We start from the raw sequence: 22897 nt of genomic DNA, 5'->3' as shown, positions 1-22897 counted from the left end.
GTGAAATGTTGGCAGATGCCCGTGTTTAGGGAGCACCAACGGGCATCATCTATAGTGGCCCGTAGTCCCCGACCAATACCATTGCTAGCCACACTCGTGTTGGGAAGCTCTGCTGATATGGCTACGGACGCTGATTACTATGGAAGGCTATTTGGCAAATATGTATCGACAGCTTATAATTGCGCAACTAGACCTATCAAAGTAGCCGGTACTATAATCAGTTCGATTCGCGGGACGATACCGGGTTTAACTGCTTACCTAGGTAGGTAGTGAAGAAGAGTGAAGAAGAGTGAAGAAGGCCGGCCCAGGCTAGAAGTCTTGCACATTAGAGCCAGAGAGCTCGGCAAATCCATGTGCGAGTAGGAAAGAATTACACGGTCTTCTTTAAGCCGATGTAGTGGCTAATACCGCTATGAAAATATATACCTATAGTTGTTGTTGTCGGGATGGTCTTAACCTAATCGATTCACCCAAGACTTCAAAAATACTCTTTTACATCTAACGGTTAGTCGCTAATTAATACGTTTAACTAATTGAAGCATTATATTTTTAGAAATTCTTCTCAATGTAATTCTTCTTTTGAGCCATGCTGGCAAAGTATAAGGTTCGCAGGTTCGCTTGCTCGCTTACCACCTTAATGCGGGAAAATTCGCATGAAAATGCCTGGCGTTCGTAATAAGTACAATATACCATATTTAACATCCATCTCTGAGATCCATCCCTACCAATCTCGCCAAGCATACCGAGTAAGGATGGAAGGTATATAGCTTTTCGTATCTTGTCGTCACGTTTACTTGCTGTCACCTTTCTTGCCTTCTTGTTTCGCTTCCTCCGCGCCATTATCCTCATCCTTTTCACCCTCCTTGTCGTCCTTCTTATCGTCCTTCTTTTCATCCTTCTTTCCTCCTTCACCCTCTTCCTCCCCACTGCTTGACTTCTTCGCATTCTCCTTTCCCTCTTCTTTCTTCTTCTCCTCTTCGGCCTCTTTTTCTTTTCTTAATTTTTCTTTCTCCTGCTTCTCAAGGTTTTCCCATTTCTCGGTATAATCCTCCTCGCCCCTTCGTTCGTGTAGCTTCTCATCCAAGCCTGTTAGCCTCGGCTTCGCATCGCCAACTTTCATCCGCCCGATAAGGCTGATAAAAATAGCAGCGCCTACGACAGCAGTTAATACAAACCGGTATGTGGCATACCATGAGGGTGCCCAAGCCCGAACGGTAGCTCGAGAATCGGCAAAGTACAGCAGGAGAAAAGCCGCAAACTGAGATGTCAGTGCAAAATCCATAGGCATGAGCAAAGTTGGCCAGGCTATTATAGGGGCCAGCACACCGAGTCCATACCGGAACCGTGTGCGTTCTCGGTTGGGTGTCTTTTCGGTGAACTCCATGCCCCAATGAACCGCGCCAAGGAAGCTGATTATGACGGCGCCGTATCCTAGTTGTATGGGCTCGATGACACTTAGCAATTGTCGAGCAGTATCATGGCTGACGAGGATACTATTTAGGAAACTGGATGTAGTCGGCCACGTAGTATTCAAAACCCATGAAAGATAAACGGTAGAGATAGACGTGGCGAGATACGGCAAGGTGCCCGCGAGGCCAAGTATATAGGGCTCTCTTGGAACGCTCGAAAGGTCAAAAGTATCCTTCACACCTTCCTGTATAAAGCGCATTAGTAAATAGACCTAATAGGTTGGACGAGGTTCTTACCAAATCGTCCCTGACGGCACGCTTAATTGGTTTCTGTGCCTCCTGGCCACTGGGTTCATAGAAATGACGAACACTTGACTCCGTGGTCACCACTTCTGGATCTCTTCCCTGTTGGAAGCCACTAGGTGTCTTGGTGACATACTGAACCTTTTGTATTGGCGCGATGTTGCGAAAAATAGGCGCTCTTGGGTATATTGAACTGGACTTGGTAGTTATAGTTGCCGTCCGGTTTTGTGACCTTGACGGCAAATATACTGAGGGTTTTGGCGAAACAATTGCCCTGGATGACCTTGTTAAGAAAGACCGCGTGCCTCGTAGCATTGTGACTTGGCTATTAACTTAGATAGCTAATACAGATTTGATTCTATCACCGGCATATGTCATATAGACGAAGTAGAAAAAGCACTAATATTATTAGGAGAACAAACTATCATGGGGAAAATAAATAAGTCATTGAAAATGGACATGATAGAATCGCTTTCCCAAGACGGGAATAATTGATGCAATTGCATCGTCAGAACTCGTTTCGGGAGGGAGGTCTTGTTCCTGATTGAGCTTGCTGAGCTCAATGACGTAATAAGTTAAATGTGTATCACTTCAGTTATGATACCATAATCAGTGCGAAGTATGTACCTAAGGTACATCGTGTGGGCACTACCCCTCGATCTGTGGCTGAAGGCTGAATGCTTGGGTACTGGGTACCTCAATACCTAAATTTTCAGCAGCGGCTATCGGGTAAAGAAAGCCCACTATTAATTCTAAAGATGAAGAATACCATTGGTTAGAACTCTTGAGTCTTTATTACGAGGGGTTGGTTAAGCCACAACTTGAACCAACAACGGCGTCATCAATCCTACAAAACAGGCACTAAATGATTTCAGTCGCAAAAGTTACCTAAGGTACCTATGTAGGACCTAAGCTAATGAAAATTGGCGATATTCTGTTGCCTACTTGTCTGTCTACTTCCTCCTCCAAAATTCTATATTTCTTGTTTTCAGAGCTTACACGAGTTTATCAACACCTACAATCATACATAATAGGTTAGGTACCTACCCATAACTCACTTACGTTCCTACCATTGGAATATTTCTATATCCTCCTCTACCCGGTACAGGAACCCGTCGGTTAGCTTGCTACCCAATCTACGCTAATCTAGGCATCTTGGGTACCTATAAATCTATCTATCTAGGTTTATGTACCTACGTGTTTTTGGCCTCAAGTTGTGTAAATCCAACTCTTTTCTCAACTTTCTTTCCCTTTTTTTTTCCACCGAACTTAATAAACATTGCTGCTCTCAGCGCGCGTGTTCTATATCTGCTTCCAGCCTAGCGACTTAGCGATACCCCACTACGAATCTATGAATTTACGATAGCCGACGGTTCATCTTCTTACTTTATACCACTATCGAAGTAATAACGTCTTCCAATTCGATTGCTAAATTAAACCCGTCGTAAAACGATACTTCCGTCCGACGAGGCTCCTCGTATTAATTCCAACTCGTCCAACCTACTAAATCGAATTTCCCCAGATGAAGTGACCTGATACCCACCGTTAATCCACGAAGTTGCCCCGCCCGGGTTACGGCGCAATACAGTCAGGATGCTGGAGGGTTTGGTTGCTGGGTTGCTTAACCGTTTCCTGGGCATGTATGTCAAAAATTTTGACCCTACCCAGTTGAAAGTCGGTATATGGTCTGGCGATGTGAAGCTTCGCAACTTGGAGCTCCGCAAGGAGGCTCTCGACCAGTTGAAGCTTCCCATCAACGTGATGGAGGGCCATTTAGGAGAGCTGACCCTCGTCATACCTTGGTCAAACTTGCGAGGGGCGCCGGTTAAGGTCTTTATCGAAGACGTTTTCCTGCTTGCGTCTCCAAAGGAAGAGGCGGCCTACGATGAGGAAGAGGAAGAACGCAGGCGTCAGCGATTAAAGATGGAAAAATTGGATTCTGCTGAGCTTTTGAAAGAAAGGACGCAGGAAGGACTCAGTCCGGAGGAGCAGAAGAAGAGCCAGAGTTTTACAGAGAGCTTAGTCACTAAGATTGTCGACAATCTGCAGGTCACAGTCAAAAATATCCATGTGAGATACGAGGACTCTATATCAGCCCCGGGGCATCCGTTTGCCTTAGGTGTCACTCTTGGCGAATTCAGTGCTGTCAGTACGGACGGCGAATGGCAACCTACATTTATCCAGAATTCAACTGAGACCACACACAAACTGGCGACCCTCGGTGCGTTGGCAATCTACTGGAACACAGACACTACCCTGCTAGGTCCAGGCCGCGAAGTGGAAAGAGGAGAGGAGCATATGTCCCACGAAAACATGATCAAAAGCTTCAAGGAGATGATAGGAAAAGGAGACAATACTGCCCCACAGGCAGACCATCAATTTATCTTAAAGCCGGTAAGCGGCCAGGCCAAGATCGAGCTTGACAAGACGGGCGACGTACATGTACCAAAATTCAAAGCGAGCTTGCTCTTCGATGAAATCGGTGTTGTTCTAGACGATGATCAATATCGAGATGGCTTAATGATGGTTGACCTTTTCCATTACTTTATCCGCCACCAGGAGTACAAGAAGCTTCAACCTAAGGGAGTCACGCCGAAGGAAGACCCTCGTGCCTGGCTTAAGTTTGCTGGTAATGCAGTACTCACTAAAATTCATGAGAGGAACCGCAGATGGACATGGGACTACTTTCGTGAGCGTCGTGATGACCGTCATCTATACATTGAACTTTTCAAGAAAAAGAAGGCAAATCAACAACTATCGCCACAGGAAATCGACGACCTCAACAAGCTTGAGTGGAAGCTTGGTTATGAGGACTTGCGGTTTTGGAGATCATTAGCTCGAAACCAACTGCGAAAAGAGAACGCAGAGGCACTCAGGAAAGCACCATCTAAGGAACCGCAACAACAAGGATGGTTAGCTTGGGCGTGGGGTTCGAAGCCGTCTGAGCCCACCGACTCAACGGAGGAAAACACTCAGATGACCGAGGAGCAGCGCAAAGAGCTCTATGAGGCGATTGACTGGGACGAGAAAACCGCCCTGGCTGAAGCTGTAGACATGCCACGTGACATTATTAAAATGCAAGTTGATGCATCTCTTAGTACTGGCAGTTTTACCCTGAGACAAAATCCTCATGGGAATTCGACCGATCTGCTAAGTCTCCATTTTGATGTCTTCAAAGCGAAAGCATTTCAAAGGCCCGACTCCTTCCTTGCTGACATTAGCCTTGGTGGTTTCCGAGTCAACGATGGTACTACCCCAGAGAGTTTATTTAAGGAGATTGTTCGGGTTAAGGATGCCCCGGATACGAAGAGTAAGAGGCGGCTTTCCATCGCCGAACTCGAGAGGTCTGAACAGGAGACCTTCTTCGACTTGCAGGTTGAGCAGAACCCCCTTGATGGGAAGAGCGACTTCGCAGTCACAGCGAAACTCAAGCCACTAGAGATTGTGTGGAACCCCAACTTCGTTATAGGTATCGTTGACTTCTTCGAGCCACCTGAGAGGCACATGGAATCCATAACTGCATTGATGGAGACTGCCGGGGCTACTGTCGAGGGGCTAAGACAGCAAACTCGTGCCGGCCTTGAGTTCGCTCTTGAAGAGCATAAGACTATCAATGCTAAGCTAGACCTTCAAGCACCCCTTATCATAATCCCCCAGTCTATCAAGACAGCACGATCTACATGTCTCATTCTAGATGCTGGTCATATCAGTGTCAATAGTGAGTTAGTCGACAAAGGGACTTTGAAACAGATACAGGACAAGCACAACCAGCAGTTCTCCGATGAAGACTTCAAACAGCTCGAGTCTCTCATGTATGACCGCTTCTTAGTCAAATTAACATCCACACAGGTCCTTATTGGACCTTCTATCGAAGAGACAAAGTCCCAGTTAGTTGAGAAGGATGATAGTCGGATGCTTCATATCGTGGAGAAGATCAATGTCGACTTCGTAGTAGCCCTGTCGATATTGCCAAAGGCGCCTAACCTGACAAAGGTCAAAGTGTCAGGTCACATGCCTGTGCTTCAAGCGATGGCCTCTGACACTAAATATAAGAACCTCATGAAGTTAATTGACGTCGCTATACCAAAATTTGATGGGGAGCAGCAGCAAGCCAGAACTGAAGGCCAGTTTAAAAGACCACGTCTACTCAGTTCAGCGTCGAGCCGTTTGCCAAAATCACACGACCACAAGTCTTCATCTAACCTATTCCTCACTCAACAAGCTACTGCGATCCTGGAAGACGAGTCAGACGATGACGAGGATGAATTCGAGGATGCTGCGGATGGAAGTTCAAATCAGCGGCTTAAGACGCAGCAACGCAACTTTGAATTTAAATTCGCTGTCGACAAGTTACAAGGCTCTCTCTATCGCAGCGATCCCGATGGGGTGCGACCCGAGTCCCTACTCGTTGAACTAATCGCGGAGAATTTTGACCTTAATTTTTACATCAGGCCATACGACATGGCGGCTGAGGTATCCCTAGGCTCTGTGTCGGTAGATGACTTCGTCGACAATCCTCCAGCAGAGTTCAAATCTATTGTGTCGTCTGGCGATTTTGAGGACCGCCAGCAACAGAGAGACCTCGTCCGTGTAAAGTTCACCAGGGTCAAGAGGGAATCTCCAGAGTTCATGCCAGTATACGAGGGCATAGAAACAAATGTCAACGTTGCGGTCTCCACGATTAACCTGGTTGTGACGAGGAAGACCTTGCTCACGCTATTGGACTTTGTGCTCACTACATTTACTAATAATAACAGCTCAGATTCCCAGCAGCAGAGGGAGATTAGTAACATAGATAATGAAGACGCGGTCGAAATTGTTGAGCCGGCCGTTAATTCCCAGCAGAATGAGGGCGGTTCCATCCGCGTCAAGGTTGATCTTAAGAGTATTCGCATGATTTTAAATAACGATGGGATTCGATTGGCAACACTCTCGTTCAACCACGCCGACGTTGGGGTTTTCCTTCTCGGTAGAACAATGAGAGTAGCGGCTAAGTTGGGAGATTTAACGCTAGTTGATGATGTTAATATTGGCGCGTCAGAAAATTCAAGCTTCCGCCAACTCGTCACGATCCAAGGGGACGAACTCGCTGATTTCCGCTATGAGACATATGACCCAAGTAATGGAAAGATTTACCCAGGATATGATTCGTCTATCTATCTGCGTGCTGGGTCTATTAAAGTTAATTTCCTTGAGGAGCCGTTCAGAAAAATCATCGAATTCTTGGTCAAGTTTGGCAAAATGCAGGCTATCTATAATGCAGCTCGCCAAGCAGCTGCTAATCAAGCCCAGCAACTACAGCAAAGCACTAGCAGGTTCAAGTTTGATGTTATAGTCAACACCCCCATTATAGTGTTCCCTCGTGCTCTCTCTTCGGATCGGTCAAAACGAGATCTAATCACTGCTTATCTGGGTGAGATATACGCCCAGAATAAATTCACGCCGTTGGATGATACAGAGGACTCAGAAATCGCTATGAAGCTCTCCGCGGGCATTAGAAACATCAGATTAACGTCTCTGTTCCATTACCCCAACGAACAGTCTGAGGAACTTGAAATGATTGACCACGTGGATCTTGGCTTCAATATCACCTACGCCGAACATAAGGAGGGATGGAAGCGGCCAGATATGGAAATTGAAGGCAGCATGACCGACTTCAACCTGAGGATTACCCAATACCAGCTCAACTTCCTCTTAGGTATTTCCAGGTCCATACCAGCAGCCTTTGCAACAGATGCCAATGCTAGGGGAGAGGAAGCTGAGCGAGATGTTGACGAGGGTACACTGCGACGAGCGAAAACGATGTCATCTACAATTAGCAGGTCTGAGGACAGGTTAATTGATCTCTCTCCAGAATTAGGCTCGAGAGAAGATGTCTGGACAAAGCTTGACCTCGTGTTTAATATACATAAAATCGGCCTTGAGCTTATCAATGCTCACGAAAACCAACCTGTGGGCGACATGGACAACGCTAGCCTATCACAATTCTCTCTGGATGACAGCAGGTTGAAGACTAGAATGCTAGCAGACAGCTCATTAGAGGCAGAATTTGTGATCCAGTCATTTACCATACATGATAGTCGCGCCCGGGAGGGTAGTAAGTATAGGAGGATCATGACATCTTCTAACGAGACGGTTCAACAATTCATGGCCAGCGTATCTATGTCTGGAGGCAACGAGCGCAATCTAATTGCTGTGATCGCTATCGATAGCCCTAGAATCATCTTCGCTCTGGATTACATATTCGCAATCCAAAAGTTCGTCATGACTGGCTTGCAAGCTGATGAACCTCCGCCGGCTGTTTTGGAAAGTCCTGTGGAAACCCCCGATATTTCTGACGCCGAGTCAATACAAGCACAAATGGCAGGAGGGTCGTCACAAAAAGGCACCAAAGGGCCCCATCCGGAGCAGGTAGCTAAGAAGAACGAGAATTCTAAGCTTAACATTGCCTTCCGTGTTAATATTGTTGACTCGCAAGTCATACTAATAGCCAACCCCCTAAGCTCTAGTTCAGAAGCAATTGTTCTAGGCACGAAACAGGTATTGCTTTCACAACAACATTCATTGACTTTCCAAGTCGCCCAAGTTAGAATGTTTCTCTGCCGCATGGATAAATTCGATGAGACACGACTTCGTATCCTTGACGACTTCTCGATCCAAATATCAATGGATAATTCACGGACGGACTATACAAGCATCCATGTTGATATCGATCCGCTAATTCTCCGGCTTTCACTTCGAGACATTCTCCTTGTCCTCCAGATTATTAGCAAGGCATCTGAGCTTTCCGAGAAGGATGATAGCGAGCCGAAGAGCAGTGCATCCAATAGGAAAGTAAAGCAGCTGAGACAAGCTGGACTTAAAGAGCGCACAGCGAGTGGTCGGGGACAATCTACCATTACTACTAGCAGGAATAAAACAGCGAAAGCTTCCGGTACGATAGTCACTAAGAAATCCGGGAAGGGCCAACTCCACCAACCCCACGATATTAGCACAGCTCCTAAGCGCCATGAGGAACTCACTGCTGCAATTGATGGAATTCGTGTCATACTGATTGGTGACGTTCACGAATTGCCGATCCTAGATCTGAGCATCAATAAATTCAAAGTATCATCAACGGATTGGTCTAGTAATCTCAAAGCTGAGACTGCGATTGATATGTATGTCAATGTCTACAATTTCGCAAAGTCTGCTTGGGAGCCGCTCTTGGAACCTTGGCAAGTAGGTCTTGGCGTTGCGAAGCAACAAGAGACCGGCCTCTTCTCGGTTGACGTGTCGTCGAAAAGGACATTTGATGTCACAATCACAACTGCGACAATCGCCTTGGCGTCCAAATCATTCGATTTCTTGACTAAAGATGAGGATGTGTTAGGTAAACCCCGTGGGGTAGAGGCTCCCTATAAGATCCGAAACTATACCGGCTTCAACGTCTCAGTGCAGGCTAGAAGCCAGAGTAACGATGAGAATATCTCTCTCAAATTGCAAGACGGCGAAGAAGGCCCATGGAGCTTCGAGCATTGGGAAAAGATCCGAGAAAATATCATGTCAGAAAGCAATGCGGCAAGCAGCGTTGCTGTTGAAATTGAAGGCAGTGGTTTTGATACAGTTAAGAACATCCGCCTTAACCGTGAAGGCGAGTTCCTTTATAGCCTCCGACCTAAGACTGATAACACCCTCCATCGGCTACTTGTTGAAGTAAAGCTTGGCTCAGACAATATCAAATATGTTACGCTTCGCTCTCCCCTCGTGGTAACAAATGAGACACAGATACCAGTTGAATTAGGCGTGTACGATGTTCAAGAAGGCCATCTTCTTAAGATCGAGAAGATCGCACCAGGAGAAAGCCGACCGGCTCCGGTAGCTGCCGCCTATGTCAAATCCTTACTGATACGACCAGATTCGGGCTTTGGTTACGCATGGTCATCCGAACATTTGTGGTGGAGAGATCTGCTCAAGAGACCCACGCGTACACTGGTGTGCAAAGGAGAGAACAGTGATACATTCTTTTTCCAACTTCACGCGAACTTTGATCCAGGCCACTTCCTCACCGGGTGAGTTTCTCGCAAATACAATGCGTTCGCGACGCTAATCTTAATAGGAAATACCCGTATATGAGATTAAAACTCTCCCCTCCCATAGTCTTAGAGAACCTTCTTCCTTACGATTTCAAATACCGCATTTACGACAAAAATACGAAACGAGATTGGACAAACTTCCTACGGAAGGGTGGTGTTAGTCCGGTCCATGTAGTAGAGTTGTCTCATCTTCTCCTACTGAGCATCAACATGCAAGATACCAAATTCAAGTCCAGCGAATTTGCTATCATCAATTCTGGCGCACAAGAAGACTTCCGTAAAGAACATAAACTAATATGCAAGGATAACGAAGATCTCTCTCTCTACCTTAGACTTCATTATTTCAAGATTCCAGATGGGGGCGGTGCTTTCAAGGTCACCGTGTACAGTCCTTATGTCATACTCAACAAGACGGGGTTAGAGGTTGAAATCCGCAGCAAGCAGTTCTTACAGCAGCCGAAGAGGGCTGCGGGCCAGTCAGCCATAGCAGATACCTCAGATCAAGGGCGGCCAAAAGCTTTGCCTTTCATGTTCTCGTATACCAACGACGATCAACGCAACCGAGCCCTTCTCAAAATAGGCGACTCGGATTGGAGTAAACCGCAGAGTTTCGACGCTATTGGGAGCACAACGGAAATCGTTTTACCGTCGTCGAAAAAGGATTCCGAAATCCACGTTGGTATCACTGTGGAGCCCGGCGAGGGTAAATACAAGTTGACAAAAGTCGTCACTATAGCACCGCGCTTCGTAGTCAAGAACAAGATCGGCGAAGAGCTCGTTATTAGAGAGCCAACTTCTCCGAAGACTATGACATTGAATCCCGGGGGCCTGCAGCCCCTTTATTGGCTTCAAAGATCAGCTACAAAACAAATATCTTTCAGATTCCCAGGGATAGACGATCAGTGGACAGCACCGATCAACATATCGGACTTGGGTACTGTGCATGTCAAAATTGCAAGAGCCGGGCAGCGGCAACGTCTTATGCGAGTTGAAGTTCTGATGGAGGATGCGACGATCTTCCTCCACCTTAGCATGGAGACAAAGAATTGGCCCTTTTCCATGCGAAATGAAAGTGATGTTGAGTTCACTTTCTACCAAGCAAACCCGAATATAGACGAGGATGGGGTTGAGGATCGCTCCGGATGGAGGCCGATTAGATACCGCTTGCCACCACGTAGCATCATGCCCTATGCTTGGGACTTCCCAGCCGCCAAGTTCAAGGAAGTGGTCATCAGCGCATATGGTAAAGAGCGTCACGTAAAGCTAGCGGAAATTGGCAATCAGATCCCAATGAAATTCGTCACCAGTTCCGGTACCCAAAAGATTATCGACATCACTGTTGCTGCCGATGGACCAACTCAGACGCTTATTTTGTCTAATTACAAGCCAAGCAAGAGCCTCTACCGCCAGAGGACACAGACGGGTTCGAGCAACAGCGCCGGCAGCTTTGAAGTCAAGAGCCAGGATACCGATACAACGTTCCAAGCACAGTTAAAGCTTTCTGGGGTTGGTATCTCGCTCATCAATCAACAGTTGAAGGAATTGGCATACATAACATTCAGAGACATCAACCTTCGTTATAGCGAATCGGCTCTCTACCAGACCGTCAGTACGTCCATTAAATGGATACAGATTGATAATCAGCTATATGGTGGTCTCTTCCCAATGATACTCTACCCTAGCGTAGTCCCAAAACAAGCACAGGAGACTGAGCTACACCCTTCGTTGCATGCCATGGTTACAAGAGTCAAGGATGACTCGTACGGCGTTCTATACGTCAAATACGCTACAGTACTACTTCAGCAGATGACCATTGATCTTGACGAGGACTTTATCTACGCGGTTCTAGATTTCTCCAAGATCCCTGGGGCCTCCTGGTCTGAAACGAATGAGGGTAAACTCTGCGACGAGTGCTTAGATATTCCCGAGCCGAAACAAGAACAATCGGACCAGGACATTTACTTTGAGGTCCTAAACATACAGCCGATGCAATTAGATTTGTCTTTCATGCGTACCGAACGCGTTAACGTAGAGGACAAGACCTCCTCTCGAAATCCTATCATGTTCTTCGTCAACGTGTTGACTATGGCCATCGGGAACGTCAATGATGCCCCAATCCGGTTGAACGCGTTGTTATTAGAGAATGCTCGAGTTTCCATTCCCGTTTTGACACAGAACATCTCGAATCACTACAGCCAAGAAGTTCTATACCAGGTCCATAAGATCATCGGCAGTGCCGACTTCCTCGGCAACCCCGTCGGTTTATTTAACAGTATCAGTAGCGGTATAACCGACGTCTTCTACGAGCCATATCAAGGGCTTATTATGTCTGATAAGCCCGAAGACCTAGGTCTAGGAATTGCAAAGGGAGCCGCTAGCTTTGTTAAAAAGTCCGTCTACGGTTTCTCTGATTCATTTTCCAAAGTCACTGGAAGCTTTGGCAAGGGTCTAGCCGCCGCAACTCTCGACAAGCAATTCCAAGATCGCCGGCGTATTACGCGAGCTCGCAACCGGCCTAAGCACGCCCTATTTGGTGTTACCGCTGGTGCAAATTCCTTTTTCACCTCAGTTGCGTCCGGAATCGGAGGTGTTGCCCGGAAACCCCTTGAAGGCGCGGAACAGGAAGGGGCTGTTGGATTCTTCAAAGGGGTTGGAAAAGGCTTTATTGGTCTCGCAACTAAGCCTGCTGTCGGAGTGTTCGACCTCGCGTCTAACGTGTCCGAAGGTATTCGCAATACTACAACCGTCTTCGACGGTTCTGAGCTCGACCGCGTCCGCCTGACGCGGTTCATACCCGCTGATGGTATCGTCCGTCCTTACAATCAGCGCGAAGCTCTAGGACAGTCCTGGCTTAAGCAGGTGGACAACGGGAAATATTTTAACGAGGACTACATCGCGCACTTGGACCTTCCCAGAGAAGATATGGTGGTCATGGTCACGTTTAGTCGAATTCTTCTCATTAGAAGTCGGAGACTTACTACCGAATGGGATATACCGCTAAAGGACGTGCAGACAATCGCAAAGGAACGCACAGGCCTCAGCATCGTCTTGCGTGGCGGTACTAACGGGCCGTTTATCCCTGTCGGTGAGGAGAGCGGGCGGGCGTTCTTGTATCGAATGGTAGCCGTAGCTGTAGAAGAGTTCAATCGTAGATTCAGGGGCTCGGAGTGAGAAAACCCTGGCTAGCGGATCGGGAGGGGAAAAGGAGGTTAGGAGGGAAGAATTCACAGAGGTAGATTCAAAAGGCAGTGCGCGGATTAATGCGTGCTCTAGGTTCGGAAGTCGAGCAAGGAGGTCCCGGCGTATAGGCTTTTTTTTTCATGTATCTTCTAGAATACGACGTATTACGATTTTAATGAAACTACCGTTTTATACTAGCTACTACATAGGTGGCTTAGAAAAGCAAGCTCGCTCTTCATCGGAAATCCTCTTTCACTTATAAGGCCGAAGCTACAACCTGGCATTCTGAGTTCACGCAGGTGTCATGCTAACCCAACATCCGTACAGCATGGAAGTGTTAACGCCGAATTTCTGGATAGGCGGCCTGTCGTCTTTCCGCTCGATCTTCTTGAAGGCTTGTAGGAGCCGTAGCGTAACAAAAGCTATCTGAGTCAACGCAAATTGTTGCCCGATGCAAATTCGTGGTCCAGCATTAAACGGGACATATTCGAAACTACAAGATGTTGGAGTCAATAACTAGGCCTAGAAACTAGGCCTAGAAACTAGGCGAGCAATATAAAGCACAGCTCATTAAGATACATACGTAGTTCTCAGGGTCTCCCAGCGTTCAGGACGAAACTCGTCGGCATCATCACCGTAGATATCCTGACGCCTGTGTAGAGCCCAAGGCAAATATCTAAATATCGTACCCTTAGTTACAAAGATAGGCGACTTTCCGTCAGGTCCGCCGCCGGTAGGTAAGATAGTGTCGCGTACGGCTTCGCGGGCGTTGGCCGCCACGGGCGGGTTAAGTCGTAGAGCTTCTTTAACGGCCCAGTTCAGGTACTTCATAGCTCTTAAACTTTCCCAAGCTGGTAGCTGGCTTGTATCGTCCATTTTTAGATCTTCAATCTCCCGCCGGATTGCAGCAACCACGTCCGGCCGTCGTGAAAGCTCGAAAAATAAGTATGACAGTACACTCGTCGTAGTATCCCTACCTGCCGTGAATATGCTCATGAGATGATCGCGAATGGCTTCATCCGATTCCCCGGTCCGAAGTAGTTCGCTAAGGAACATGTATCTCTTGCTCTCTCGTTCTTCCTCGCTCTTCTCACTTTGTTCGCCTCTTACCTCTGCAACGTACTTTTCCACATATGCATTCATAAATGCTGTACATTCATCTAGCTCACGGTCTCCAAAAAGCATTGATATCCAACCCAGTCGAGCTCGGTTGGCGATCTTCTGCATACATACGTCAAAGCAGCGACCGAATCGTAGACCATCCCCGGACGCATTGTCCAGGATGTCAGTCGACCGTCCAAACATAAAGTCGGATATAGTGTCAGTAGTCATCATAGAAAACATGGCCTGCAAGTCGAAGGGATTGCCATCGCGTGGAATCGCTTGTATAAGTTTAGTGATGTGACGATCAAGGCATCGTAGATCAGCAACCTGATCACGGACAAAAGCCGGTCGCAGAGTTGTTCTCGCTCGCTTCCATGCATCCCCATTAGAGGCGAAAATCTTGATAAGGAAGTCCTGTTAGTCGAGCATGGGCACCGAAAGAAGTTATATGCGAAGCTTACAGAGTAGTGACCAAGGACGGGGAGAAACGCTTTAATACGTAGCCGGGGTATGTCCCAGTCGTCGAACTGAGTACTGAGCACGGCACGCACGTTATCAGGCTCATCAGTCGTAATCGTGTCACCGGGACCTGGGAATACACGATGCTTGAACGTGTGCCCTAGCGTATGAAAGAGTCCGCTCCAGGCCGCGAGCAGCGTATTCGACTTTATGTGCTGCGCCGCATCGAGGAGGAAGCGCACCCCAAAAGGATCATTCGGGAAAAGAGGCGGAGGCGAACACCCATTCCGTATCATTTCCACATAATACCGATGCGTTCCGCCCAAGGACATTTGCGTAAACCAGCCTATAAGCAACAACAGAAGCGCAAGAGCCTGTTGCCCTATCGACAGAGCCCCGGGTCTTAGGTAGAGGACGTCGAGCGCCAGCGCTGCTGACAAGATCATTATAACGATCGTCGCAACGAAGTAGCGCTGCCTGGCCTTCCTAGGAAGCGAGACCATCTTGTCAGTTCCGCTCATGGAAGCCATTTCATAAATCTACTATTGCCTGATAGGATGTAAGCAAGAGCAAAAGCGTACGATGCCCGATCACGAACGAGAAAGTTGCATTCTGCGAATCCTTGGGCAAGTCTCCGTAAATGTAGTGATCCAATTACGTTATAGAAATGCCACCGTTGAAGAGAACAAGATACCGAATCGGTTACGTGAGAAAATAGATTCACATGCAACCAATGATGTTTGGGGATTACCGCGTCACATGTGAGATGCATTGTCTAATAGCCTACCATTAAGAGGTAGACAATTATTAATATGATACTAGACACAATTAATAATTTTATAAATAGTCCTTCTACTTTCGCTAACCACGGGTAGTTTACATGGCACGGGTTTTTACACGAAGATACCTTTTCATCTAATTCGTTTATCGTCGTTTGACTCTACCAAAATATTTTAATTGCAATTAAAACAAAGTCTTACGGAATTAATTGGACTTAGTTAAGACTATAAGAAGTTTAGATAAATAGATGAACCTATAAAAGACAATTGTTTGACTTACTTTCACGCCTTAAGGTCTACTTAATATCTTTGGGTCCACAATACTCTTGCTTAACTCTTTTGACATTTTCTTTTTTAATGCAAGTCTTTTTCAACCAACCATACTCTACATGCTTAACCTATATTATTACAGGTAAATCACAAGTTTACCAAGTATAAATATGCCGCAAGCTCGGTTTTATTATCTATCACATATGAGGGCTATTAAGTTATCGAGGAACTTCAAAACTGTCGTTCCTTGTCTAATAACTAGGCATTTGATGTCTCAACTTCGTAGCTTTAGGGTCCCACGGTTAATAAGCCGACCCATGTGGCTTATACAATAAGCTTAACAGCATTCGCTGTCATTAAAGTTGCGCATATGTTTTACCATTTCCTGCGATTTGTATAACTTCTATACATACGAATGGTGTAGTCAGCTATCCCTAGCACTTATGTCTCTTGGCTTAGTCTTACATTTAAAACCAAAATTATTTTGGACTGTCTTGGAGTAACGGGGCATCTTTAGTAATTTATCTAGGGACCGAAGTACGAGAATTAATTCGTTCAGTTATGTTGTAAGTAGGTCATAACTTAGGTATGCTTGAATACAATTGTATAGGTTTGTTTCCGAGCAATTGTACATATGAACAACTAAACGTACTAGGTAAGTTAATCTCCGGCTCATCAACTGAAGCTCTTCGCCCAAATTGTCAACGTCTACAAACCCTTGTGAGGCCCACAGGGCCCCGGCGTCGAATGGCGTTTATGACGTTAATGACGTTAATAAAGACTTGAAGGTAGAGGCGATGATAGGGGTTAAAACTACATTGCCGTATCTTTAACCTTATTGGGAACACCCATAAATAGCTTAAATAGGCTAGTAATGCGGCGACGAATAATAGTTATCCGTACTAAGAATTGGACTAGGTTAGAGGCTTCCAGTCGGATATCGAGATACCTACCTCTCGCTATGCCGGTTCCATTATGCCGCCTGGATGCAACGCGGCTTGGCAGCTCAGCCGGGATCCGCTATGACGAAATACTTATCTATTAAAGCCTGCTTGTAGTATATAGTGTATGCTAGTATGCGCGAAAACATGTTACAACTTCGTCGAGAAATTTCTAAAGTTCCGCGAAAATAACGCGTGGCAGTTTCTCCTTCGTTCCATATGTATTCTAGATATTTTATATAGTAGTGTAAACGCCGAATAAACGGTTTGGTTGCACAATATTCAGATGATGGAAAAGTGACGGTGTTTAGCAGGCTGTCAGCCCAACACATGATATAGATCTTAGCGGTGCTGTGGCACAGGATCTGGTCTTAGGACAGCCTCAAGCCGAGCTGGCGGCCGATCAGTTGACCCTCCTTCCTACCGAATGGACCCTACGTAATGATAGCAATTGGAATCGGGTTGCTAAATATCTCTCGGTCGTATTCGCGATACCTGACGGAATCTCTCGTCAAATCCTACCGTGAAATATTGTACTGCTACGGAGTTCTTACTAAAAATTCAAGAATTAGGTAGACAAGACAATAATAGCTACCTAAGGTATGTACCTACGTTGCTCTTTTTCAAACCAGAATGGTATCCCGACGATTACTAGGTAGGCCCAGCTGGCCCAGTAAGGCATCCTAGGGTATTTGCAGCAACACTTATTACACGGGAACACATAGGATACACAGGGGATATACAGGGGATACACAACACTTACACATCACCCAGCATTTTGCGGCGTTCCACATACGTGGGCACTTGTAAACGAGCCAACAACGCAGAGGTATATATATCTGACGGTTCTGACGGTTAGGCCGTTATTGATACGGTCGTCAGAAACAGTGGTCGGTATAAGGATTAAGCGCTGCATATCGAGGAATAGACATTTGCTCTTGCGAATCGCAAATTCCCATGCATAACATGCATACATCCATAACTAACGGACGAGCATGTGCAAAGATCGCTCATTAATGGGTTTGGTCAGCCCTGGGAACCCCTCAAACTGCAACCCTTGTTAGTTGGTCTTTACTAAGTACGGATGGGGTAGGTATTGGCATTCTTGGGGGGTCTGGGGGTCCAAATTCACCCCGCTCTTGATCTGCTCTTGATCTTTCGAGATTGAGTTCGAGTCGTATCCTTCACGAGCATTGGAGTTAAGCTTTGTTTGTTGAGCGAAGCGAGGTGTGTATCAAATTGATCTACTATGTATTTGGAAGGAGGACATCGATAAGCGAAGGGGTGAAAGTTCGTAGAAGCCAATAGCAGCTATTATTCGAGGCGGAGTGGTACGGCCTTGCGCCAGACATATGTACAGACATACAGACAGACGGACAGACATATCATATCTGCTTACTTGACCCCTGTACCCCGGAGAAGATCATTACATTGGACAGGGTTGCATTAGCAGCCCGACCTGCTTGGCAGTTTGGAAAATGGAGCACAGTCCGCGAAGGTCTTACATACCAGACACACCTACACACGTGGTACGGCATTGCTGCTAGAGGCTCTTAGAATTTTATAATAAAATGCTGACGATTAGCATCAGCATCAATCAGCTGCTTGTCATGTAAGAGTGTCGGTCAAGGTAAAGAATATCTTGGAGTGTATAGGCCTCACCTCACATTCACGCAACATTCCAACGTATTCATTAATTAATTAATTAATACGTGATTTGAATGATTGGGGACTTCGAGATGAAGGGATCGGGGCCGAGACATGAAAACTTACAGGGCCCCAAGTCCGAAAGCGCACTGGAGTCCTGGACCGTGCTAAACGCAAACAACATAGGTTGATAACTTTAGGTACATAGCCCTCGATGTGGTTTCTAGAGTAATATCCAACCTCCTCCCCTAGAGACTCTTCTAGATTGGAACTGGCTGTAATAAAAGTCTAGTTATACTATACCGTAGGTCAGTTTATGCCAGCCTTTCTACCGGTTGCGAATACATAGATAGGTACCTATATATGATATACATCTTTTAAAAAAGCACGTTGACAGGGTCGATCTCTGTCGATCAGCTCGCTGATGATTGACTTGCAGCTCATCTCGACCGGTCCAGACGTGACCGGGATTTGCTTCGATACGGTTCCGCTATGTGTTGGCTTTCCCAATGGGAGCATGCAATCGAATTGCGGCCGCGGCCTATGCTAGCGAAGCTGACAAGCAGGCCAGCCTGCTTAACCGGTTGGGCCAGGTAAGCTTCATGTCTATCTATGTACAGGCTGATGAAGTTTTCAAGTCCGTAAGATAGACCGAGTTGAGGCCGCATATCGTAATGTATACAGTTTTCTACGGTGATGTTATGGAACGTGAAACTACTACCTAACGGTAACTGGGTGAAATAGACTACCTACCTATGCAAGGATGGCTGAATTGTTGCTAAACCCCCGTGGAATCCACCCCTTCGTGGGGTTTGAAGTTGTTAGAGCCCTGGACCCTGTCTATCGAGCTTGTGAGTTTTTACATATCAAGGTGCCATCGGGATCGGCCATAGGTATTCATCATCAATTGTGCGTGAGCCTCAAAAGGAAGCATGCCATAACTGTCCCGGTACCGCCGACGCGACAAAAAGCAGGCTTTACACTAGGTTAGGACCTTATACATATGTAGAAACTCGTCATACTGATTACGCCCAATTCCAAGTTTACCATCGTTGCTGTCTTAGCCAGTAACTAACCAATTAACATCATAATAGTTAGCTGTTTTCAAAGAAGCTTCCCCTCTTTGTTGTTTAAGTGCCTTAATAGTCGCTAGGTCCTTGAAGAAGAATAAACTATTATTTAAGTTAGTTACATGTTTTGACGCGTTGTCTCAACTATGTACGGCACTCTTTTTTTAACCGACCCTACCAGTTACTCGCTTACTTTGGGTCAAGTACCTACATTTGAAGAGTTCGGTTTCTACCAAATGGCTTGCAAGATTTACACAGTATTTATTACTCGCTTCTTCGATAAGCAACTGGGTTGGAATCTTACAATAGAACCGCCACCAATGTCGAGGATGCCTCTCACAGCATGCGATCATCGCATTAATTACCTTTTTAAAATTTTCAAACGGCAATTATAAATTTGCCAAGCTATTATCATGATCATCATCATCACCATTATAATCATTATCATCATTGTCAGGCGTATACTTTGCCAGAACATACCTTGGTAGGTAGGTACCTAAGGTATGTAACTACCTAGATAACCTAAAGTATCCTGATTTTGCTTTCATAGTTTTTCTCGCAACGGTCTTCAGACCGGTGAGTATTCCTCCATTTATTGAGCATTAACCGTGTGTCGTTGTGGGTCTCTTCTCCGCGCGGCCGAGTATTTTGCCTTCATTTCGGCTGTTCGGTCGCTTACACCTCGAACCCCACAAGAATCCTAGTCCTAAGAGGCGAAATACATCATATTAAAGTATATATCCTTCCCAACAACTGAATAGCTTCTTTTCCTAAAAAGTACTCGGGTTCCTGGCCACCAAGTCTTGGCTCTTTGGCGTCTCGAATACATAACAAGCCACAGATGCCACGTACTATCCAAAAAACTTAATTCTTCATATATTTTTCAACAAGATCAGTTATATAGCTTTGTCTTTGTTATTAATTTCCTTGATCTGGCCAACGAATATTGGTGGTGTAGGTAAAGGCTCGAACGAAACGACGTATCAATAAAATTATTCTCCGTTTAGTTACCGTATCACATGGTAACATCTTTTTAACCGTTTGTACCGTATTGGATTTCCTATTCCGGAAATCCCCGCCTCGGCGGTACCGTTTCCTCTCCTTTTTGCCTAACCAGCCACCCAACAATTCTTATTATTACGGGCTTGAAATCTCATCCTGCTAGCTCCGGACCCCTTGATGCGTGTTATATATTATTACTACTTCCTCCAGATTCTATTCTTATCCCCATACCCACCTCTCTTCCAATAGTCATAGATTCGACTTTCCGCCCTTGGAACGGGGTTGGAATTTGATACACAAAAGGTAGCCTGGCGCGGCCTATCTTCACTTACAATAACTTATAACTTACAATAAATAAACAACGTCGACATACGCGACAATATACGCCGAGGAATATATACAAGAATACAAACAAAACAAGCTCTTCCGTCTCACCAATCACAATTCCAACGCCTCTATATTTCCATTCTAGCTGCTCAGCACGCATCTACTACGCGGTCCGAGCAATATTTTGTAATCCCGCGTCAAGCTTTCATCGCTCATGTCGCGACGTAATTCGGGTGTATCTGAAGACAACAGAATACCACGAAGCAGAACGATATCTCAACGTAACCACAAATCACCACACTCGCAACCGCGTTCGCCGCGCCCGTCTTCTCATAATAAATCATTGCAAAACCCCACGAACTCTCAGGCGCATAACCCATCCCCTCTCAAGATGGTTACTACTACTTCAACGACGTCGCATAACCCCGGCGACGAAACCCTGCATTACTACCTGCCGGACACGAACGCGCGAGAGGCAGAGTTGCAAAAACAAGGGTGGATGGAACCAATAGTAATAGATGACGAAGACTTGATGTTCAGCGGTAAAAGCCTGAGTGCTTGGTATGAGGAAGAGAGGAAATCGATCGGCGGTCCAGTCGAAGAGGAACGACGGGGTCGTCAAAGAGTAAGTTTCACCCTAGGATCAAGATCAGCGGTAGAATGAGACATACTTATGCTCGCGACTCAGGTCCGACAACACAATTCACATACGCATCACCCTCACCATCACCATAACCACCACCATAACCATCACAATCACAATCACCACCGCCATCACCCAAGCTCGACGACTACACCCAGTAACCACGAGCAAAATAAACACTGAATTACCGATGAACGAAGCGACGAACGAAATTCGGGGCGTGGAATCCCGAGCAGTTCTCATTCCTTTTCCATGATACCCAACACAGTATTTGCATGACTACATGGGCATATGTAGAATTAACAGATTTAACGCGCGCGTTACGATTTATACCAATTCGATCGATCCTTATTCCGGACCGAATCACACCATCTATAATCGCATTAGATATACGACTACATTGGCGTGCCTTGGACTTTGACTATCACAACTTGACGAAGATACAATGGGATATAGACCAGTATTAGACAGGCCATTCTGCATTTATTCTACTGCCCGGGGGAGCATTGGGAATTTCTGCATTGGCCAGGCGTTTATCATCACCTTGCTATTTTTATTATTATTATTCTTTTTTACTGCATTGCCAAGACTACGAGATTGATACGACGGGGATGCGAGGCAACTTGAGGCGTCTCCGGCTCCGAGACGCGAGTATAATTATCGACAGTGGCTTGGTTTGAGCAACATCCGGACCTGGTCGACTGCCTGAGATGGGGGACACTGCATATGCTACCAAGAGTTTAGCCTATCGGCCGAGGCCATTATAGCTTTGAAGTATATTCAAATATATAGCGATCATACACTCAGTCTAAATATAATTAGTTAAACGACTTAATAGCTGCTGATATCTTTATGAAGTACTATACAACTAACTATACACTACGCTTTCATCTATGACTTTTAAAATAGCACTCCCAATATAGCATTCAACCAGGGCATCACTCGAGCAGTCATTCTCATTCTCATAAGAGATGTATCATGGTATGGTCTGTAGTACAACCCCGAGGTGGAAACGATCGTTGTTGATCATATGCACGAAACCTAAGTCAGAAGAAATGGAGCCATCTGTATAGCTGATCATCTACATGTTACTCAGAGCTAGTTAACATACATGAATAACACGGTTAGATAATATTTCCCAGTTACAGCAGTTTCTTATAATACTTACAGGTCGCCATATCCTATATAATTTTCAGAAACGGTAACTATTACTGTGCTTTCCCTATGATATCTCCCTCGGGAATCATTACGGTCATTGGCGGCGTATCCTTAATAACCACCGGCAGATGATAAAGAATAGACAGTGGCAATACTCAATCTGCATTGCGGTTCGTCGCTACCATCTGGCTTACCGCCAGTGGAACACCGGAGCGGGACACGGGGTGTAGGCGATCATATACTACGAACCAATTAAAAGGCCGTCGTGCTAGCCCGGAAGACGTCGATGTCTCGAGATAAGACATTCTAGTACCTAGGATAATAATTTTCTCGTCTTTCATTAACCATACGACACGAACGACACCCAGAGACTTTTTAAGTACAATGCAGGCTAGCTTACATGTAGTCCTCTAATCTCAAAGGTTTGGCTTTCCAACGACTAAATGGACTGCTCAGCAAAAAGATAAGTGTTTTTATGAGTTCGCTCTATCGTATTTCGAATTCTTAAAGTTCACCTGAAGGGAGCATTC

The 22897-nt window shown here is 45.9% G+C and overlaps 4 protein-coding genes across 4 annotated transcripts; 2 read left to right on the top strand and 2 right to left on the bottom strand.

The window, feature by feature from the left end:
- Positions 1-484: 484 nt before the first annotated feature.
- On the bottom strand, positions 485-2280 carry F5Y00DRAFT_143738 (uncharacterized protein). The gene is made up of 2 exons (XM_048004395.1): positions 1707-2280; positions 485-1654 (listed from the first exon to the last, which is right to left on the bottom strand). The coding sequence occupies exons 1-2, from the start codon at positions 2025-2027 to the stop codon at positions 791-793; spliced, it is 1185 nt and encodes a 394-aa protein (XP_047862457.1). The 5' UTR covers positions 2028-2280; the 3' UTR covers positions 485-790.
- Positions 2281-3305: 1025 nt separating this feature from the next.
- On the top strand, positions 3306-12958 carry F5Y00DRAFT_264528 (vacuolar protein sorting-associated protein 13; the record flags this gene model as incomplete). Its single annotated transcript, XM_048011675.1, has 2 exons — positions 3306-9763; positions 9811-12958. The coding sequence occupies 2 exons, from the start codon at positions 3306-3308 to the stop codon at positions 12956-12958; spliced, it is 9606 nt and encodes a 3201-aa protein (XP_047862456.1).
- Positions 12959-13258: 300 nt separating this feature from the next.
- On the bottom strand, positions 13259-14976 carry F5Y00DRAFT_254597 (cytochrome P450 52E1; the record flags this gene model as incomplete). The annotated part of the gene is made up of 3 exons (XM_048010189.1): positions 13259-13460; positions 13551-14470; positions 14533-14976. 3 exons carry the CDS (start codon positions 14974-14976, stop codon positions 13259-13261), a joined length of 1566 nt encoding a protein of 521 aa, XP_047862455.1.
- Positions 14977-20387: 5411 nt separating this feature from the next.
- On the top strand, positions 20388-21523 carry F5Y00DRAFT_143545 (uncharacterized protein). The gene is made up of 2 exons (XM_048004393.1): positions 20388-21191; positions 21255-21523. Exons 1-2 carry the CDS (start codon positions 20781-20783, stop codon positions 21390-21392), a joined length of 549 nt encoding a protein of 182 aa, XP_047862454.1. The 5' UTR covers positions 20388-20780; the 3' UTR covers positions 21393-21523.
- The last annotated feature ends 1374 nt before the right edge of the window (positions 21524-22897 follow it).

This window comes from Daldinia vernicosa (genome assembly GCF_022497035.1).
Source record: "Daldinia vernicosa strain CBS 139.73 unplaced genomic scaffold F5Y00scaffold_43, whole genome shotgun sequence".
In the NCBI taxonomy this organism is placed as follows: domain Eukaryota; kingdom Fungi; phylum Ascomycota; class Sordariomycetes; order Xylariales; family Hypoxylaceae; genus Daldinia; species Daldinia vernicosa.
The sequence above is the reverse complement of the archived record's forward strand: the minus strand, read 5'-3'. Positions and strand labels throughout refer to the sequence as shown.

Coding starts and splice junctions, on each gene's coding strand:
- F5Y00DRAFT_143738 (XM_048004395.1), bottom strand. CDS start 2,027: ATGCTACGAGGCACGCGGTCTTTCTTAACAAGGTCATCCAGGGCAATT. Junction 1,655..1,706: donor GTGCCGTCAGGGACGATTTG/GTAAGAACCTCG, acceptor CGCTTTATACAG/GAAGGTGTGAAGGATACTTT.
- F5Y00DRAFT_143545 (XM_048004393.1), top strand. CDS start 20,781: ATGTCGCGACGTAATTCGGGTGTATCTGAAGACAACAGAATACCACGA. Junction 21,192..21,254: donor AACGACGGGGTCGTCAAAGA/GTAAGTTTCACC, acceptor CTCGCGACTCAG/GTCCGACAACACAATTCACA.